This window comes from Colias croceus, chromosome 27, assembly GCF_905220415.1.
Source record: "Colias croceus chromosome 27, ilColCroc2.1".
Classification (NCBI taxonomy): domain Eukaryota; kingdom Metazoa; phylum Arthropoda; class Insecta; order Lepidoptera; family Pieridae; genus Colias; species Colias croceus.
The window spans coordinates 6,599,561-6,618,318 of NC_059563.1; the positions used below are offsets into that span (position 1 = coordinate 6,599,561).

At 31.9% G+C, this 18,758-nt stretch overlaps 1 protein-coding gene across 1 annotated transcript; it reads left to right on the forward strand.

Moving 5' to 3' along the window:
• The first annotated feature begins 221 nt into the window (after positions 1–221).
• LOC123703758 (GATA zinc finger domain-containing protein 14-like) lies at positions 222–16,934 on the forward strand. The gene is made up of 5 exons (XM_045651875.1): positions 222–476; positions 6,332–6,469; positions 11,174–11,348; positions 14,055–14,114; positions 15,911–16,934. The coding sequence occupies exons 1-5, from the start codon at positions 463–465 to the stop codon at positions 16,787–16,789; spliced, it is 1,266 nt and encodes a 421-aa protein (XP_045507831.1). The 5' UTR covers positions 222–462; the 3' UTR covers positions 16,790–16,934.
• The last annotated feature ends 1,824 nt before the right edge of the window (positions 16,935–18,758 follow it).

The window sequence follows — 18,758 nt, forward strand, 5'->3', positions numbered from 1 at the left end:
GAGTTATTAATTATCACAGATAACCTAAAAACACGGTCGTTGACCCGTAAAAAAATAACAAGTCGTAACCTAAAAGTTGAAACATCTATTAAAAAAAACTAACAGCAACTTTTATAACAATCTCAAAGCAAAATCAGCTGGAATACGTAGATATTTAAACGACAAACTTGCAAAACTTATAACAAGGGAGTACTTTCTATACAACTTGTATTAAAAGAGCTTGTTTAAATTCGCGCTGTCATTATGTTCACTGCTTCCCGTGCATTTTGACATTTGGCGCCATTTTGATTTTTTTTTTATTGGTGAAAAAAAGTATCGATGATTTGTAACAAATAATGAGTTAGGTAATTAATTAATTCGAAATATTTTTTTATCGATCGGAGTTTTAGATTACCTATTTTTATTGACAATTTTTGTTGAGTGGTAACTTTTTAATTATCATTTGGATTGCAAAATTACACAATGGAATATTTAAGGTAAGTTTTGTTTGCTTTTTGAATTTTAATATTAATGTTATGTTATTAATTTATAATTAAACTAGTGGTCCGCCCCGGCTTCGCCCGTGGTACCTACATGTTTAAACTATCCTATCTCTCAAGTTGGATCGAACTGCACATGGTGTGCGAATTTTATTATAATCGGTTGAGTGGTTTAGGAGTCCATTGAGGACAAACATTGTGACACGAGATTTATATATATTAAGATTAAGATATAATGCAGTACTACATACTACTAACCCAGATTTTAATATTATAATGTACTACATACTACTTAAGCCCAAATTATATTAATATGTAGTATCTATAGAAAACAAAATCTTTACCAAAATAATTAAACTGCTGTTCCGGCGATAAGCAAACACACATACCTACAGCTAGAAATTTTGATTATTAACATTTCATAAGCATAATTAAAAAAAAGTTTAAATAAAAAATTATAAACAATAGATACTCTTCACTACATATTAGGTAGTATAAAACAAAGTCGCTTTCTCTGTCCCTATGTCCCTTTGTATGCTTAAATCTTTAAAACTATGCAATGGATTTTGATGCGGTTTTTTTTAATAGATAGAGTGATTCAAGAGGAAGGTTTTAGAATATAATTTAATAGGTTTTAGACAAAGCGGGCGAAGCCGCGGGCGGTAAGCTAGTTTATCTAATGAAATATTATAATTTATAACTAATCCTTTTCTCATAATACCAATAATTTCAAATAAGCACTAAAAATATGTACCTTTTTCAATTATTTCCAATAAATATTCTAATGCAATAAGTCTAGACTACTAAGAAATAATATTTAATCAGATAAGTAGATTGAAGGATTACGCTCGGGAAAACAAACTCGTTAACGGTTAAACTAATATATTATTATTTTATTACATAATATTCTATATTATATTAAACGTCTCAATTACTTGGTGTTCATTAAGTTAATAAATTTAGTTAAAACTGGAAAAATAAATTTAGTTAGTTTCAAGTATATTAAATTTAAGCGCTCTACCTCGAATGATCTCTATAATCTATATATATAAAACTCAAAGGTGACTGATTAAAGTGATCTATCAACGCACAGCCCAAACCACTGGACGTATCTAGCTGAAATTTGGCATTGTCCCCTTAAAAAATATTTCCCGAAATTCTTACGGGAACGGGGAAAAACGGGAATGCACGTACAAAGTTGTGGGCGGAAGCTAGTCTATAATATACCGCTTCCCGCCCGCGGCTTCGCCCGCTTTGTCTATAAAACCTAATGAATTATATACTTAAACCGTCTTCTTGAATCACTCTATCTATTAAAAAAACCCGCATCAAAATCCGTCGAGTAGTTTTAAATATTTAAGCATACATAGGGACAGAAAAAGCGACTTTGTTTTATACTATATAGTGAAGATAGAACTAAATTATTATTAATGATGTCATATTGTTGTTTAATTATTAAATAATAATACCTACATTATATAAAACAAAGTCGCTTCCGGCTGCGGCTGTCTGTCTCTATGTATGTTTGGCTCTAAAAACTCACAACTTTGATGCGGTTTCTTTGATATGTAAATCCATACTAATATTATAAATGCGAAAGTATCTCTGTCTGTCTGTCTGTTACTCAATCACGCCTAAACTACTGAACCAATTTTCATGAAATTTGGTATGGAGATATTTTGATACCCGAGAAAGGATACTTTTTATCCCGGGAAAATGACGCAATCCCGGAAATCCCACTGGAACGGGAACTATGCGGGTTTTACTTTGAATGCGCGGGCGAAGCCGCGGGCGGAAACCTAGTATCATAATAAATAGATTTAAAAATAAGATTTATATATAAATACATATTTAAAAGGCACCCGTGCGAAGCCGGGGCGGCTCGATAGCTGAAAATATAATAATTAGCTTGAGCCTTGGTTAAGCTTAGAAAGCTCTAGGTGCAAAAGGAAAGAAATTGAATTGGAAAATGAAGCCTAATTTTGACATAGGACTTTATGTTTTATTTTTATTGTTTTATGCTTTATGTTAAACGTTTGTTTTCTTTCTTCGTTGGTAATCTATACTAATATTATAAAGCTGAAGAGTTTGTTTGTTTGAACGTTTAATCACAGGAACTACTGGTACGATTTTAAAAATAATTTCTGTGTTAGAAAGCCCATTTATTGATCAAGGCTATAGGCTATATTTGTACCACGAGCGAAGCCAGGGCGGATCGCTAGATTTAGATATACCTGTGTAACCCTTGTGGGGTATGGGATAGATGCATTTCATGGCTTATAACTTCCTCATAAAACCAATCAGAATGATATTAAATATACGAATTTACCAATAAAGATATAAAACATAAGTTTAACATAATATATTTTCATGTCGTATCGTAAAATCAGAGAAAGCCATTCAAAATTAAAAGTGAAACTCGCTTATCTTCAAATTTATTATCTGTACGTTTATTTTATTATTTTGCCGTTATGTGATATCTTTTGTTAATTAATATTATCGCTAAAGAGAATTTATTTTAAATTATTGGATAAATTTCGAATCAGTTTATCCTGTTTTGTTTATATTATCATTTCGCAAATACAGTTTATATTTAAGCTAAATGTATTTTTACAAGTTAATAAGAATTTAATGATTCAGTCCTCAGGCGTATTTAAACAATTTGTAGGTATTTTAATACACCAATTAATGAATCTTGTTTTACATACGTCATTACATTAGATACTTTTTTTATTTTATTTAAATAATTTGATTTTTTTTTGGACTCTACGCGCGTAACTCAAACGTGTGCTCAAAAGCTAGATCGATGTTTTTTCATGATTTCCCCGTTCAAATATCAGCTAACTAAAATAGCAATTTTTCTTTCTTATTCAACCATCCTGATAAAACTCCAAAATCGAATTGTTTCCGCAAATATCCAGCAATCAATGTCTTTAAAACGCCGAAAAAATATAAAAAACACAACGTTTGTTATCTTGATTGCATCATTGTGTCGTGTGAACTCGGCCATGGATCGGCGCCATATTGTCGTTGTCATGGCAACGCCATTGTTTTCCCGCGCCTGAGAAAATGGCGCGTTTTCTGCTAGGGATGATAGATTATTTGATATAGCTTTGGCAGATACCGTCTTGTTTTTTATTATGAATTATGTAAGGGTTTTATTGTTAAACTTAAATAAATAAAAAACTTGATACGAAAAGATTTGGAAATTGCTCGTTGTAGGTTTCAAAGCATACGTTCATAATATTACAGGAAGTCGAACAAACATAATTTCTCAAATATTTACTTATTTATTTATTGTTTGTGTATGTGCAACGATTTTTTATGCAAACCTAATCGATACTTGATGAAAAAAAGATGTTAAAACACTGAATCGATACGTAAAGTGCTAATATTTTATACCTATTGTTCTGTTTATATTAAATCAAAAATATACAGAGGGTGCCAACCCTACCTCGTTTACTAGGTTCCTCTATTTGTCTATATCTTTTAAAGCTAAATAGATAGACACTCTCTGAGTGTAATTCTATATTATCTGATACAGTGCTAGTTGTCGAGGCCAACTCACTATTGACGGTTTTTATATGGATTATCACATGATTTAGTTTATATTATTATAATGAATTTAATAAAATGGCTATCAGAAATCAGAATGCCAGAGAGCACTAACTTTCAAATACAAAAAGAATCTTTAAAATCGGGTCACCCAGTTCTGAGTTAAATTGAGAATCTTCTTTTTTTATAAATAAATAAATAAATAAATAAATAGTCGGTTGAAAAAGTTAACAATTATTGAAATGTGTAGGTACCTATTTGTCTGCATCTGTGTGTGCGTCGTTACGTGATTTTATAAGTAGGTATCATTCTTAATTTTTACTGAACAAAAAATTTGCTTGAATTTTCTAGAAAAAAGCAAACAAAGTCGCGGGCATATATATATATACCTACACAAAGCTAGAATCAAGTTTGTAAAAACATCAATCAAAAGTTTATTCAACCAATGAAAATATCAAAAAACATACACATCGGAATACGTTTCTAAGTAAATTAGATATGAACAATATATAATATAATATATGATACAGCCAAGCGTGAGTTATTGTTGGGAAATTGGGTTGAAAATTTCACTGGGGAATTTCGTTTAGATACATAAGCACATATTATAACATTTCGTTACACTTCTTACTCTTTGTTATTATGCCATATCTGTGTTATTACTTACTCTTTGGTGTAACCTTTTTGAATTCGATTTTTGAAAAAGGAATTTAATTTTTAATTTGGTAATTTCTGTGCATATTAACGATTAGTTTGATTGTTAATAATTATGATTTGTTCATACGTACGTGGGAATTTCTTATTACCTATTAATTTATAAACATCTTGTTTATTTGACGCATATTTGACTGTAATGAACGTAGCGACGCGACGTTAGATCCCAGATGGTGTACCTAATACAAGAAAAATACGTTTTTTCCCTATTAACATTGATTTAGTTCTATTTATTTGTAAGATGATACATTTCTGTTAGTAAAAAGCCTGCTAATGTTAGTAATTTTAAATCATCTACCTATGATTAATTATTTTTCGCTTCGTCTTGACTAGATATATAGAGTGGCTCATAAAGGAATTATCTTACCTCATAGCTATTTATTCAAAAATACTTACCTCATAACTACATAATGTAATGCTTATAAATTCCGTAGTAAATAATTCCTATAGATATTAATGAATGACTAGACAGTATATTTAGCACTTATCTGGTTCCATAATTTCACTATATATAAGTAAGTATAATTTGTTTATGTAATAACGTCTCTAGAGCGCTTGTTATAAGAATAGTTTCATAATAAATAAATATACTATTTTGAATTCTTGCTAAGAATTTATTTAATAACTATTTGAACCACGCAACTTCGTCTACTGTCAAAAGGACTTTTTTTACAATTTTTTAAATCATTAAGAATTTTTCAAATCGGAATAGTAGTTCCTGAGATTAGCGCGTTCAAACAAACAAACTCTTCAGCTTTATAATATTAAGTATAGATAGAACAAATAAATAAAAGAGAACCAAACTTAGTATAGATCGCGCCTTTTCAAAGCTATCTTTACCAAACAACTTACTAGTCCTTACTCCTAACATAGTTTGAAAGCGAAATCATTTTACAGAAATATGTAGAGCCAAAGTTTACAGAAATATCATTTTATTTATTAATGTCCTGATACAGGAAATAGTTTTAACAATTAGGATATGTACCTGGTCGTACCAAACAATATTCTGTTGAATATCTAACATGGTAAACGGATTGTACAAAATAAGGAAAACATTAAAAACTTTATTATACTACCAACATGAAATACAATACAAGCATTATTATTATATATAGTTTATACTGCCAATCCATACTAATATTTCTGTTATGTCTGTCTGTTACTCAATCACGCCTAAACTACTGAACCAATTTTCATGAAATTTGGTATACATATATTTTGATACCCGAGAAAGGACATAGGCAACTTTTTATCCCGGGAAAATGACGCAATCCCGGAAATCCCACGGGAACGGGAACTGTGCGGGTTTTTCTTTGACTGCGCGGGCGAAGCCGCGGGCGGAAACCTAGTACCTATTAAATACAAATAAAAAAGTGAAGTCCCGTGTCCCCTGGTGGGGTAAGGGGTAAATGTATTATGCATACATCTGTTTCATTGATCGATTTTTCTTTAGGGACAAGTAGGTGATCAGCCTTTTGTGTCCTGCCAGACCGAGACATTTTTTTTCTTCGTCTTCACTGTGCCAAAGAGGCGGTCGGCGGCGTAGGCGATTAAATACAAATGCATTATTATATTTGTTCCAGTATATATCTTCTAACACTCGGTATGGTAGCAGCCCAGGATCTCTCGACGCCATCCAGCCTCCTGCAGCCGAGGAATTACAACCACCACCCTTATCAGATAAGACAGTATTTGGAAGAAGTCACACCTGAACCTACGAAGTAAGTATTTTGTGATATTTTTAATGGAGTTAAAGAGAATAATTGAAGCGAAACTTCTTTAGGCGCGTTGAGACTTGGGAGTAAAATTTCAGGATCGCGGCATGGCAATACCGTCACGTCTTGGAGTAAGACGACGATTTTGGATAAGATGGAGAAAGATTTCGATCTTTGAATCTTGCCAAAGAAATTTCGCTTCTGACACGTGCGCACGGCACACACACGTTCTTTTTTTAATGCTATTATATTATGTATAACCAAAATCTTTATCACGTCATCATATTAATTAAGTTTTTACAGATATATTATGTTCTTAATATTTTTTTAAATCATATATTTTAGCAGATAAATAATATTTTTATGACTTTTATATTATACTTCTGAGAAATATATTTTTATAGTATTTTAAACCATATTTTATTATAGCAGACACCAACAAAAGATTCATGATTCCGGAAAATTCGTATTTCAAAAACAGGTTAACTGCAATTTTATTGATCTTCATAAAAATAACGGATTTTCTCAATTTGACATTATTTTTAATTATATTAGAGGACTAGCTTACCGCCCGCGGCTTCACCCGCTTTCTCTAAAACGATTTGAGATTTCAACTATCCTATCTCTCAAGTTGGATCGAACTGCACATGGTGTGTGAATTTTATTATAATCGGTTAAGTGGTTTAGGAGTCCATTGAGGACAAACATTGTGACACGAGATTTATATTTATTAAGATTGTTTAATGACAGTATCTCTAACGGTGCATTTACATCAAACGAACATAGAGCTAGAGCTAGAGCAATAGCATTCTTTCATAAAGTAGGTATTAGTGTAAACGAAAACACGTATTCAGTATTGTTCAGTTTAAGAACATTGCATAGAATCTTTTCGAACGCACTAAGAACAACGAAAGAATGTTCTACGCCTGTTTACACTAAAATAATTTGACATAGTGGAGTTAGAATGAGCATTCGCTGATGTAAATGCACTGTAACAATACCAACAAAACATAATTATTGAAATCGACTTACTAAACAAATAGTAGGTAACTATCATAAAATATTATATTGTATAAATTACTAGCTGCGCTCCGCAGTTTCACCTGCGTGACTCTACTCTGTTGGTCTTAGCGTGATGATATAGCCTTCCTCGATAAACGGGCTATCTAGCACCGAAAGAATTTTTCAAATCGGACCAGTTGCAGTAGTTTCTGAGATTAGCGCGTTCAAACAAGCAAAAAAACTCTTCAGCTTTATATTATTAGTATAGATTAAGTAAAGATTTTATTTTATAAATTATTATTATACATATATTATCTCTACAAACAGCTGCATAAGAAAACCCCAACAATGAATAAACATTTTGTTTTGACAAAGAATTATAGCGCGGCTATGAATCTGCTAATATCCACGATCGCTTGCGGGAAATAAATTGATACCATTCATCTCTAATCGATGTAAAGGTATCCTTTTGTTGTTTACGTGTAAGTGTAATATATCTTGTACACCTTGTAGCTAAAAAGCGTGCTACTGTTTTTTGCCCGCTTTGTCCAAAACATAATCTGTACTAATATTATAAAGCTGAAGAGTTTGTTTGTTTGTTTCAACGCACTAATCACGGGAACTGCTGGTCCGATTTGAAAAATCCTTTCGGTGTTAGATAGCCCTATTATCGAGGAAGGCTACATATAGGCGATATACATAATATAATCATGATGAAACCGCGCGGAACAGCTAGTCTATTGTATTTAACTCACTTCAACAAAATACATATAAATACATAATTTTTTCATTGCATTTTTGGTTTTACTCCCGTTCGAATTTCAAATCTAAACCATTATCAAATACACCTGAAGTTCTGAACACAAAAATTCATTTAACATCGGTCCAGCCATTTAGAAGAAGTACAGTGACAAACTCACGCATGGAAGAAATATACAAAAAGATAAACCAATAAAATAGTAGAGATAATATTATTCAATTAATAAATATATTACTATGAAACTAAACGATTAAATTACAAACCCATCCAAACATAACCGCGCCTACCGTTGCTTACCCACACCTAAAACAGTAAACAAGAGTTCTAAAACTGATAGTAAACGGTCGTTTAGCTGAATAGTTAAATGTTTTAGCTGGACATCGAACTGGCTATCGATTTCTCATTAGCCAGCTAAAGTACAACGATGTAGAGTACTGGATGGTTCTGTTGGAATTACCTACTAGTACAGTATTATAATTAATATCTTTGGTTGGATGTATTGAAAAGTTTAAGAAAAATATATGCTAAAACGAACTGGCATTCTTAGGTAATTACTTATTTGTTGGATGAAAATGTAAATGGAAATTTATTGAAATCGCAAAAAAATATGCATATTATTTCTCATATTCTATTTTACGTAAGTTTGAAACAACAACTATTAAGTGATAATATATGTATAGCCTTAATAAAATAGCTATCTAACATTGAAATAATATTTCAAATCGGATCAGTAGTTTCTGAGTTAAAGCGCGTTAAACAAACAAACTCTTCAGCTTTATATTTCAGTACCAGCTTTCCGCCTGCGACTTCGCCCGCTTTGTCTAAAATCTAATAAATTGTATACTTAAATCTTCCTCGTGAATCACTCTATCTCTATTTATAAAAAAATTGCTTCAATAATCTTATTGCGTAAGAAAGAAACACGTCAAAATTTGTACTTGTTTATATTGCAAACTAGCCGCCCCTATTGATTGTCTTGTCATTGATATTAAGCTATTGCATAGCTTCTATCGCGGGCCTTGAGCGCGGGGACCGAATCGAGAAATTCCGTAACGAAAAAACCTCACGCTCCCCACTCCGACGGGCTCGGAGGTGTGGCTTGAAGGCATGCTATGCTATGCTTTACCGCGGCAGTCTCCGAGTGCCACACGTCTTTTTATATTGTTATCATTGAAATAATTATACTATTGCGAAGTTGATTTCTATTCTGAATCCAGAATATCTACCTACTCACAAATAATATTACCATTGTAATTATTTACTAATCTGTGATATACAATAGCCTATAGGTAGGTAACATAATAGCAAAGGTCTACCTCTAAATATAATACTATCCTACTTCCTACTAATATTATAAATGGGAAAGTTTGTGAGGGTGGATTCGTGTGTTATGTTTGTTACTCTTTCACGCAAATACTACTGAACCTATTACAATGAAATTTAGAACACATATAGAGGGTAAGTTGGTTTAACATATAGGATAGGTTTTATCCCGGTAATCCCACGGGAATGGGAACTATTCGGGTTTTTCTTGGCAGACGAAGCTGCGGGCGCAAAGCCAGTACTAGTAAAATAACTAGAGGTAGAGCTTAAAAAAAAATAACTTGCTGCATCAATGTAAGAAAAATGCAGCTATTTATAATTTTTTTCCTTATAATTCCCAGTGTATCCTCTATTACAATAATTGTCATGATTGAATAGCACGTCCAGTACTTTATATCCGTTTTGACGTCCATTACATAGAATCATCACTATTAGGATGGAATTTAACAATTAGTTATAATCGGATTTATCTTGAAGGCTTTCATTTGGCCATCAAAACATTATTTACCTGTACAATACTAGATTTCCCCGTGATTTTGTCTACTTTATGGAACTAACATTTTAATAAATTAGACCATGATTGTTAACCTGAATCTAAAGCAACAACATAATATTTTTATGATTGTGGTAGTTGAAATAATTAGTACACCGACTGTGTTACAGCAGGGCAGTATTTTGTATATAAAATTCTCTACATCGTGGTTAAAATCAACCTATACATGTTTTTCATAAAATTGTCTTCATTTTCAAAAAATTTTTTGATGCTTCTTCCAAGAAATTTGTATAAACAATAATTTGAATTTACAGCAGCTGAACAAAAACTACTTTGGCTTAAAGTTTATTAACATAAATTTATTTTAATAAATAAGTGAAATTCCAATAGAAGTGATTAACTATACCTATCCCAAATTATTTTGTAACTCCAAAACCGCTAGACCGTGTTATCTTTGTGTCGATTCAGAACAAAACAGAAAACTTTGTACAAAATAGTAAAAAGACTATGAAGAAACTTTAGAAGGTGGTATAAAGTTTTCATGTTCAGGTATACCTTTAGGCTTTAGTTTTAGTATACTTTATTTACAAGTTTTTTCTATAGTTGGTATTGAACTTTCTATTATATTAAAATTACTGTAAAAACATGTAAGTATTTACAACACAAAAAAGTACAAACTTTCACATATTTCATACTTACGTAATTAGGTAATTCAGATATAGGTATTTAAAATTATATCTATACTGTTTTTATATACTATCTGTATCTATTACTACATAGTATAAAACAAAGTCGCTGTCGCTGTCTGTTCGTCTCTATTCATAAATTCTCAACGAATTTTGAAGCTTTTTTTTTAATAGATAGAGGAGATAGAGTGATTCAAGAGGAATGTTTAAGTATATAAGTTATTAGGTTTTAGACATAGCAGGCGAAGCTACGGGCGGAAAGCCTAAAATATAAAGCTAAAGTGTATGTTATTTGAACGCGGTTAACTCAGGAACTACTGGTCCGATTTGAAAAATTATTTCAGTGTTAGATAGCTCCTTTATTAAGGCTATACATATATTAATTTATTTATATTTATTTGTGAAGACCACTGGACAGTTAGTTAATAATATAACATCATTTACAGACAAGGTCCAGTTCTATTCCCTAACGACGCCCCCCCTCCACCACGACCTCCACTGGTGGTCACATCTCGACCTCTCGCAGAATCCGTAGCAAGAAGCGAACTTAACAACACAGTAGCTGCGTCTACGTATGTAAGACCGGTGTATCGACAGAATTATAATGGACTCCGATTAGTGGTAAGTACTACTAATACCCTACTTCACTACTTACTACATAGTATAACAACAAAGTCGATTTCCGCTGTAACCTAACCTGAAAAAAATTGTTTATTTACTGGTCTAGTACTACAAATTTTACTACTTCTCGAAAGAAGAAAAATTTTAAGGTCGCGTCAATACTGTCATTACTGTCATGGCAATACAGAATACTTGGTATCTTAGAAACTTGAATAAAGAAGTTTCACTTCTGTCACGTGTGCTCGGCACACACGTTCTATTATTACTTATTTAACTGTTCAATATAACTGAAGGAAATTTTGCTAAAAATTTTACACAAAAACATAGCTTAAGGCCGTGTACGCGGTCCGTGCGCTGATTGGCTCAAATATGTGATTTTTCAAACCAGATTGTCCATCAACCACTTATCTTACAAACATATGAATTACTAATAATTTTAGGAAATTTCATTGTCTATATAGTTAGTTAAGAGTTTTTTTCAATTAATACAGTATTTGTGAATACTGAATACCATCAAGATAACTGAGCCGATGATTACTTGATTTCGCTTTTAGTGTCAATTTCGAAGCTAAAAATATCTGAAATCGCTGACAGATCTAACACACAATTTTTTTTAACTAACTGCAAAAATCCTTATTAAAATAGTTAGTTAAAAGATTTTTTTATTTTGGACTCCTAACTTACGAAATTAAAATCCGAACAATGTGAATTTTTTTAGAAATTATAGTCGACAAAATGATTATTTTCACCAAAATATTTGACTTAGTTTAATATAATTTTTACATATTGCAATAAAAGAACGTCTTACTTATAAGATAAAATTTAAAAAATCAACTAAGGTACCTCTATTATTTTTCTACAATTTTTTTTAAAGTACTATAAAACACTGCGCGCGACCCGATTAAAATCAGTCGGCAGCGAGCCTTTCCAGAGAGAGGACATGTTGCTCGGCGCTCTCCTGTGGACCTATGCTGTTCATAGTAAAAGGATAGCGCAAGCCGCGATCTATCGTAAATTCGTAATAGATCGCGGAGATTTTGACTTGCGTTAAATTGAATAAGCCCTCTTAATAGGCGACCTTTTCACTTAACAGTGATCTCTTCCAGGCAACCGAGGCAATGGTTAAGCTCAAAAATTTAACTATAAGCATAATATATTATGTATAGTAGATTGAAAATCCTTCTAAACCTAACTATAATCTCTCCTTTATCTACCAAATCAAAGTATATCACTATATACTACATAGTATAAAACAAAGTCGCTTTCTCTGTCCCTATGACCCTATGTCTTTTGTATGCTTAAATCTTTAAAACTACGCAACGGATTTTGATGCGGTTTTTTTAATAGATAGAGTGATTAAAGAGGAAGGTAGGAGGTATATAATTTATTAGGTTTTAGACAAAGCGGGCGAAGCCGCGGGCGGCAAGCTAGTTCATCTACATATAAAGAAAAGCAAATAAATTGCCGCGTTTTTGCGAGGTAAAGCGGAAGGGATCTTATTATTTCCCGCCCTTATTGATTTGATTGATTGCAGCCCTCCTGTGAGTGACGGCAGGTGTTTTGTTTACTCCTAAGTGGATAATACTTATTGTATAGTGTTTTTGCGCAATGTATATCTACTAGCTTTCCACCCGCGGCTTCGCACGCGTTTTCAAAGAAAAACTTGCATAGTTCCCGTTCTTGTGTATGGGATTTCCGGGATAAAACCTATCCTATGTGTTAATTTATTTAATTTATTAATCCAAGTTATTACCTATCCATGTGTGTTCCAAATTTCATAGTAATCGGTTCAGTAGTATTTGCTTGAAATACTTAGTTACAAACATACATAGTCACAATCACAAACTACGAGTATCGCATCTAATACTAATATTATAAAGCTGAAGATTTTATTTGTTTGTTTGAACGCGCTAATCTCAGGAACTATTTACTGGTCCGATTTGAAAAATTATTTCAGTATTAGATAGCCCATTTAATGAGGAAGGCTTTATATTATCATCATGCGAAGACAAATAGGAGCATAACAATATGAGTAAAACTGCGGTGCACAGCTAGTGATTATTATAAGTAAAAAGTTGTAGATAGGTAGTGCTCATTGTAGTGTTTTTCATAACGTTTTTCATAGAATGTTCAAGACATGTTCTAGAAATATAGTCTGGGTGTATTTGACAGGCGAGGTTCTCAACATGTTTTGTTTCTTGTATAATGTGCGTATGTAAAATGTTCTTGAGGACTATTTTCTTTCTGTTTATTTCTTTGCAGGTTTTATTACTTTTTGCTATGTTGAGGATGGTTATTTTATTATACATATAGTAGAGATTTTTCAATCGTTGGTTAAAACTTATTCATTGAATAACATATTAAACTACCATTTCAAAAATGAATTCTAATTGTTCGTATTTGACAGATTACATGTGACATTTTAAAATGTTTGTGTAATACTGTATTGGACGGATAAATTTTGATAAAGACAAGGATTGAAAAATCGGCCCTTAATGAATTTAAGTTTGAATTTGTATATCAATTTTAACGCCCTTTAAACCAAATAGAAACTACTATAGAAATGTACAAAAATCATTAAAATCCGTTCAGTCGATCTTAATTTATAACAAGTGCATCAAACATGACTTTCTTTAAAATTTTCTTACAATCAAAGAATAACTAACCAAACATAACTATCAAAGTAATACAATTACATTTTTTCAGACGCAGCAACCTACAGCATCACAATACAATGTTCCAGATCGTGATCTCGACTATAATGAGGTAAAAAATACTCAATTGAATAAAAAAGAAACCTTTATTTTATGACTATTCAAAATCTTTAGTAAAAGTATATTTCTCGTAATGTAGAATTGTATTTTGAATGTTGGTAAAGTAATTAAAAAATATTCTACCGATTTTAATAGTCTTTTGACCAGCAGATAGATACATTACTAGCTTTGCCCTGCGATTTTACCCGAGGTACTCCACACCTGTTGGTCTTAGCGTGATGTTATAATATAGCCTATAGCCTACCTCGATAAATGGGCTATCTAACACCGAAAGAATTTTTCAAATCGGACGAGTAGTTTCTGAGATTAGCGCATTCAAACAAACTCTTCAGCTTTATAATATTAGTATTGATTCTTGAGGGTCTTAGTATTAGTATTTTTGTTTTTATCCTTTGTTAAAATATACGGATAAGTTCTGTAATGTATATTATGTATGTATGTATGCAGCAGATGCACTTCACATCTGTTTCACTGATCGATTTTCTTTACGTACAAGTAGGTGATCTGCCTTTTGCAGTAATCTACACTATATAATATAATATTATATAATATAATATATAATAATAGTTGAAACCGGTGCCGCACCTCTCTACACCCCCAGCCGTTCAGCTGATGTTGCCCCCTTGTTGCCATTATCGGTAACCTTTTTGGGAGCCCATCGACCGAACGGGCGAGTCACCGTCTGCCTTAATTTTCAATTTTTAATATTGAAAAGGCAGACGTCCATAGTCCCCATAGACCCAATATACCAGTCCATCTAACACCCCCTTCCATAACCCAGTTTTATTCATTTCCATTTTTCTGCAATAGTCCTACATTGGCCGCGGACTGCCCAGGGCTGTATCTCTATAGTGCAGCCATGGGCAGGCTGCGGCTGGTGTCCCACAACACATTAAATTCTCTAAAGGGCCTCTGCGTGTTGGACCTGTGTCCCCACGTAAGCCTTCCAAAGGACCGGGTATCATCCTTACGGCGATACCCGTGTATTATGGAGAGAGTTATAAAGAGGAAAACTTTGTTTGTTTGTTTGATTGTAACTCATAAACTACTGGACCGATTTTAAAAATTCTTTCACCATTCGAAAGCTACATTATCCACGAATAATATAAGTAGGTTATATAATATCACGCTAAGACCAACAGGAGCGGAGCCACGCGGGTGAAACCGCGCGACACAGTTAGTATGTAAACAATTAATAGACTGTTCTGAAAAAGAACTATGAATCTCTCAATGCTAATGTGTCATTGTACAGGGTAGTAAAAGTAAACAAAACATAATGTTAATAATAACTTATTTCCAATATTGAAGCTGCTCCAACTTCACACAGCACATCTTTGATAAGTCGAGTTATTAACTATTGCATCATTCCTTGACCTGAAAGAAAAAAGGTTAAAATATTAATTTTAAGAATTCACAACAATATAACGGTGCATTAACATCAAACGAACGAGCTAGAGATATAGCAAGAGCATTATTTCGTGATCTTTTAATGAAAACGAAAACTCGTATTCAGTGTTGTTCAGTATTAGAACATTGCTAAGAATATTTTCGAACGCACTAAGAACAACGAAGTAATGATCTACGCCTGTTTGCACTAAATTAATTTGACATAGTGGGGTTAGAATGAGCATTTCGTTTGATGTAAATGCACCGTAAGAATTATTACATACATCACAGGACATGCGTTTTCTTTTAGTTTACATAAGTTCAAACACTCGTTAATTCTGTTTTTATTAATTCTTATGTCATTAGATATTCTTATTTCTCTAATTTAATTCTACCTTACAGGGACAGAACTACGCATTCTCATACATCGTAAAAGACCAAAAGACTGGAGACGACTTCTCACACAAACAAGAGAGTTCAGGCTCAGCTACCAACGGGGAGTACCGGGTTCGACTCCCGGACGGCAGAGTGCAAATTGTGTCCTATACAGCTGACGAAAATGGATATAAAGCCAACGTCAGATATGACGACGAAATAAAACCTAATACTAATTACATGAATAATTACAAAGATACCTTTAATAGTGTAAATGTTAAAAATGATTATAATACAAATCTTAATATTAAAGACACTTACAACGCTAATCTTAATATAAAAGACAATTATAATCTAAATCAAAATTACAAAATAAATGATAATTACAATCTCAATTATAATCCTAATCCTGTTAAACCTAATTTAGACTTTAATCAATATAACTATAGAGACGAAATACCAGTAAAAGAAAACGCATACGATTCTAAAGAATACTTCGATTATTCTGCTGAGAATTATAAAAATCCAGATGAATATTTATTCCAACCATCCACGACTGTCAAACCTTTCCATACAACGATAAAACCTTTTCATCCAAACACAGTATCATACAAATTTACTCCAACAACAGTAAGACCAGCTTATGACGAAATAAAGCATTTATTTACTACACCAAATTACGCAAATAATATAGAAATAAATAGTCCCTCTTCATACAAATTCGATGATGTAGTTCTTATTGGTAATAAACAAAATTATATTAACAATAATTTAATATCCACAACTCCTACGTCTTATATAGTATCGTCTGTTAATAGTGCGTCTGATAGAATTAATTCTAAACCTGTGTTATCTGATAGTTTTTATACGCGAATCAATAAATATTTGACTTTTAAAAAGAAATGAATAAAATATAAAAATACGAAACGTAGTCTTTTTGTCGTAAGTCCTTCTCCAAACTTTTCTCTTTTCATGAAAATTCTTCTAAATTCGTTCTGCGGTTATGGTGTGGAAAAGCAACAAATAGGCGGTTTTTTTTTTCATTTATACATTATTTAGTTCTCTACAATTTTCTTTGCAAATAAACATATTATGTAAAATAACTTTATGCGCATTTTTTAACTGTTTTAATTGTAAGTTAAGTAATTTTAAGGTGTTAATAGTTGTATTTATGGATTATTTATTTTGATTAATAAATGTATTAAAATAAAACTCTGTTTTTATTACCTCTTTCTTTTAACTTTTAATATATAAAATATTTCATAACAATGAAAAAGATCTTAACTACTTAATAATATTCATGAATTTTTAACAATATGATTTTTTCAGTACAAATTGTTTAATCCTTTTTGAATTTGTATCGTATTATAAACCCAGTTAGTTTACTACAAAATTTGATGCTACGGAGAGCTCATAAAAAGCATAGAGTATAAAACTGCAAGTGTATAGAGTATAGACTATAGACGATAGTGAAGATAAGCTGTGGTCTATGGTCTGTCGATTATTGACAACGATACTGCCAGTGATGTCAGTATGTTATAATCGATAAATTTTATTCAAATCATTTTTTTAGGTTGGATATCTTGCACGATGTGCTAAAGGATTGAAAGTACCAGTAATTAATGTAAATATAAAAATAACTTTAGTTTTGTTTCATTTCTGTCTCCTAGATCTCAAAAAGTTTGTAAAATCCAAAAGTGCACGCTTGATAATCTCATCCTTTACAATAAAATTGATTATTTATAAAGGTGTATATAATATAAGTATGTAGATATACTTGTTCTCATGTGCCAATGCTCTTGTACTGTCTCAAGATCTTTCAAGGTGTCACTACTGTTAAATTAGATGGTAATTTAAATTGAAAATTAACAGGCTCGATAGAGCCTGGCGCCAAGTACCGTTCAACGCATGTGCGTAGCACGTGTGCGCCAGCTCTTCGAGTCTCTATACCGTAATAGAACGGTATTTTGAGGTTGTAAAATTTATTTTTTTCCCAAAAATTTTTTTTCAATCAAATATCAATTTATGTCAAAATATACACTTAAATAAAGTATATATCCATCGTTACTGACCAATTTTTATAATATTTTTTTAATAAACTCTATTTTTAATTAATATTAGCTCAAACTATAGTACCCCCGATTTTTAGATCTTGGCTTTTTTTCATGTAAAAAGCGGACGGACACAGACTATAAAAAAAATATGATCACATATAGTTATCTCAGAAGTAGATAGGATACTACAGTTTAAAAAAATTTACGACGCGGCTTCCGCTTTTACACACGAGAGTGCGGTGTCTTTCATTTACATAAACTATAGGATCTGAATAGTAAATATATCCACCTTTGCATGCCAGCGCCCCCAGTGTCCTTTTTCATAGATCCGTGTCGGTATGTATGTTATCGGTATTGTCATAATTAAGGGGAAATTCATAATTAAGGGGAAATATATCTGTTGGCAGAACTGGAAATCGGGAGGGGTTTGAATATACGGTTGAGGTGAAATGAATATACCCGTGAATACTGCAAGACATATGTAAACAAACATGAAGGATTAATAAATATATCCTAATTATATGATTCTAAAGTTAGCCAACATCTAATAATTTTTGAATTTTTTTTTAAACAAAAAATCACTAAAAAATTTTTTTTTTTCAAAATTGCACATGAAAGTTTTTTTATTTTCTACATGTTCAATTTTATAAAATAATTTTTTTTAATAATTATTTATTAATTATTATTTTTGTTTATTTAATAACAATTAAACCACATCGAATCAGACCCTGAAAAATGAAAGGGTAAATAGAACCCTTTCATTTTTCATTTCAGTATGCTCAGGAATAGTCCTGAGCATACTCAAGCGTAAGAAAAAAAAA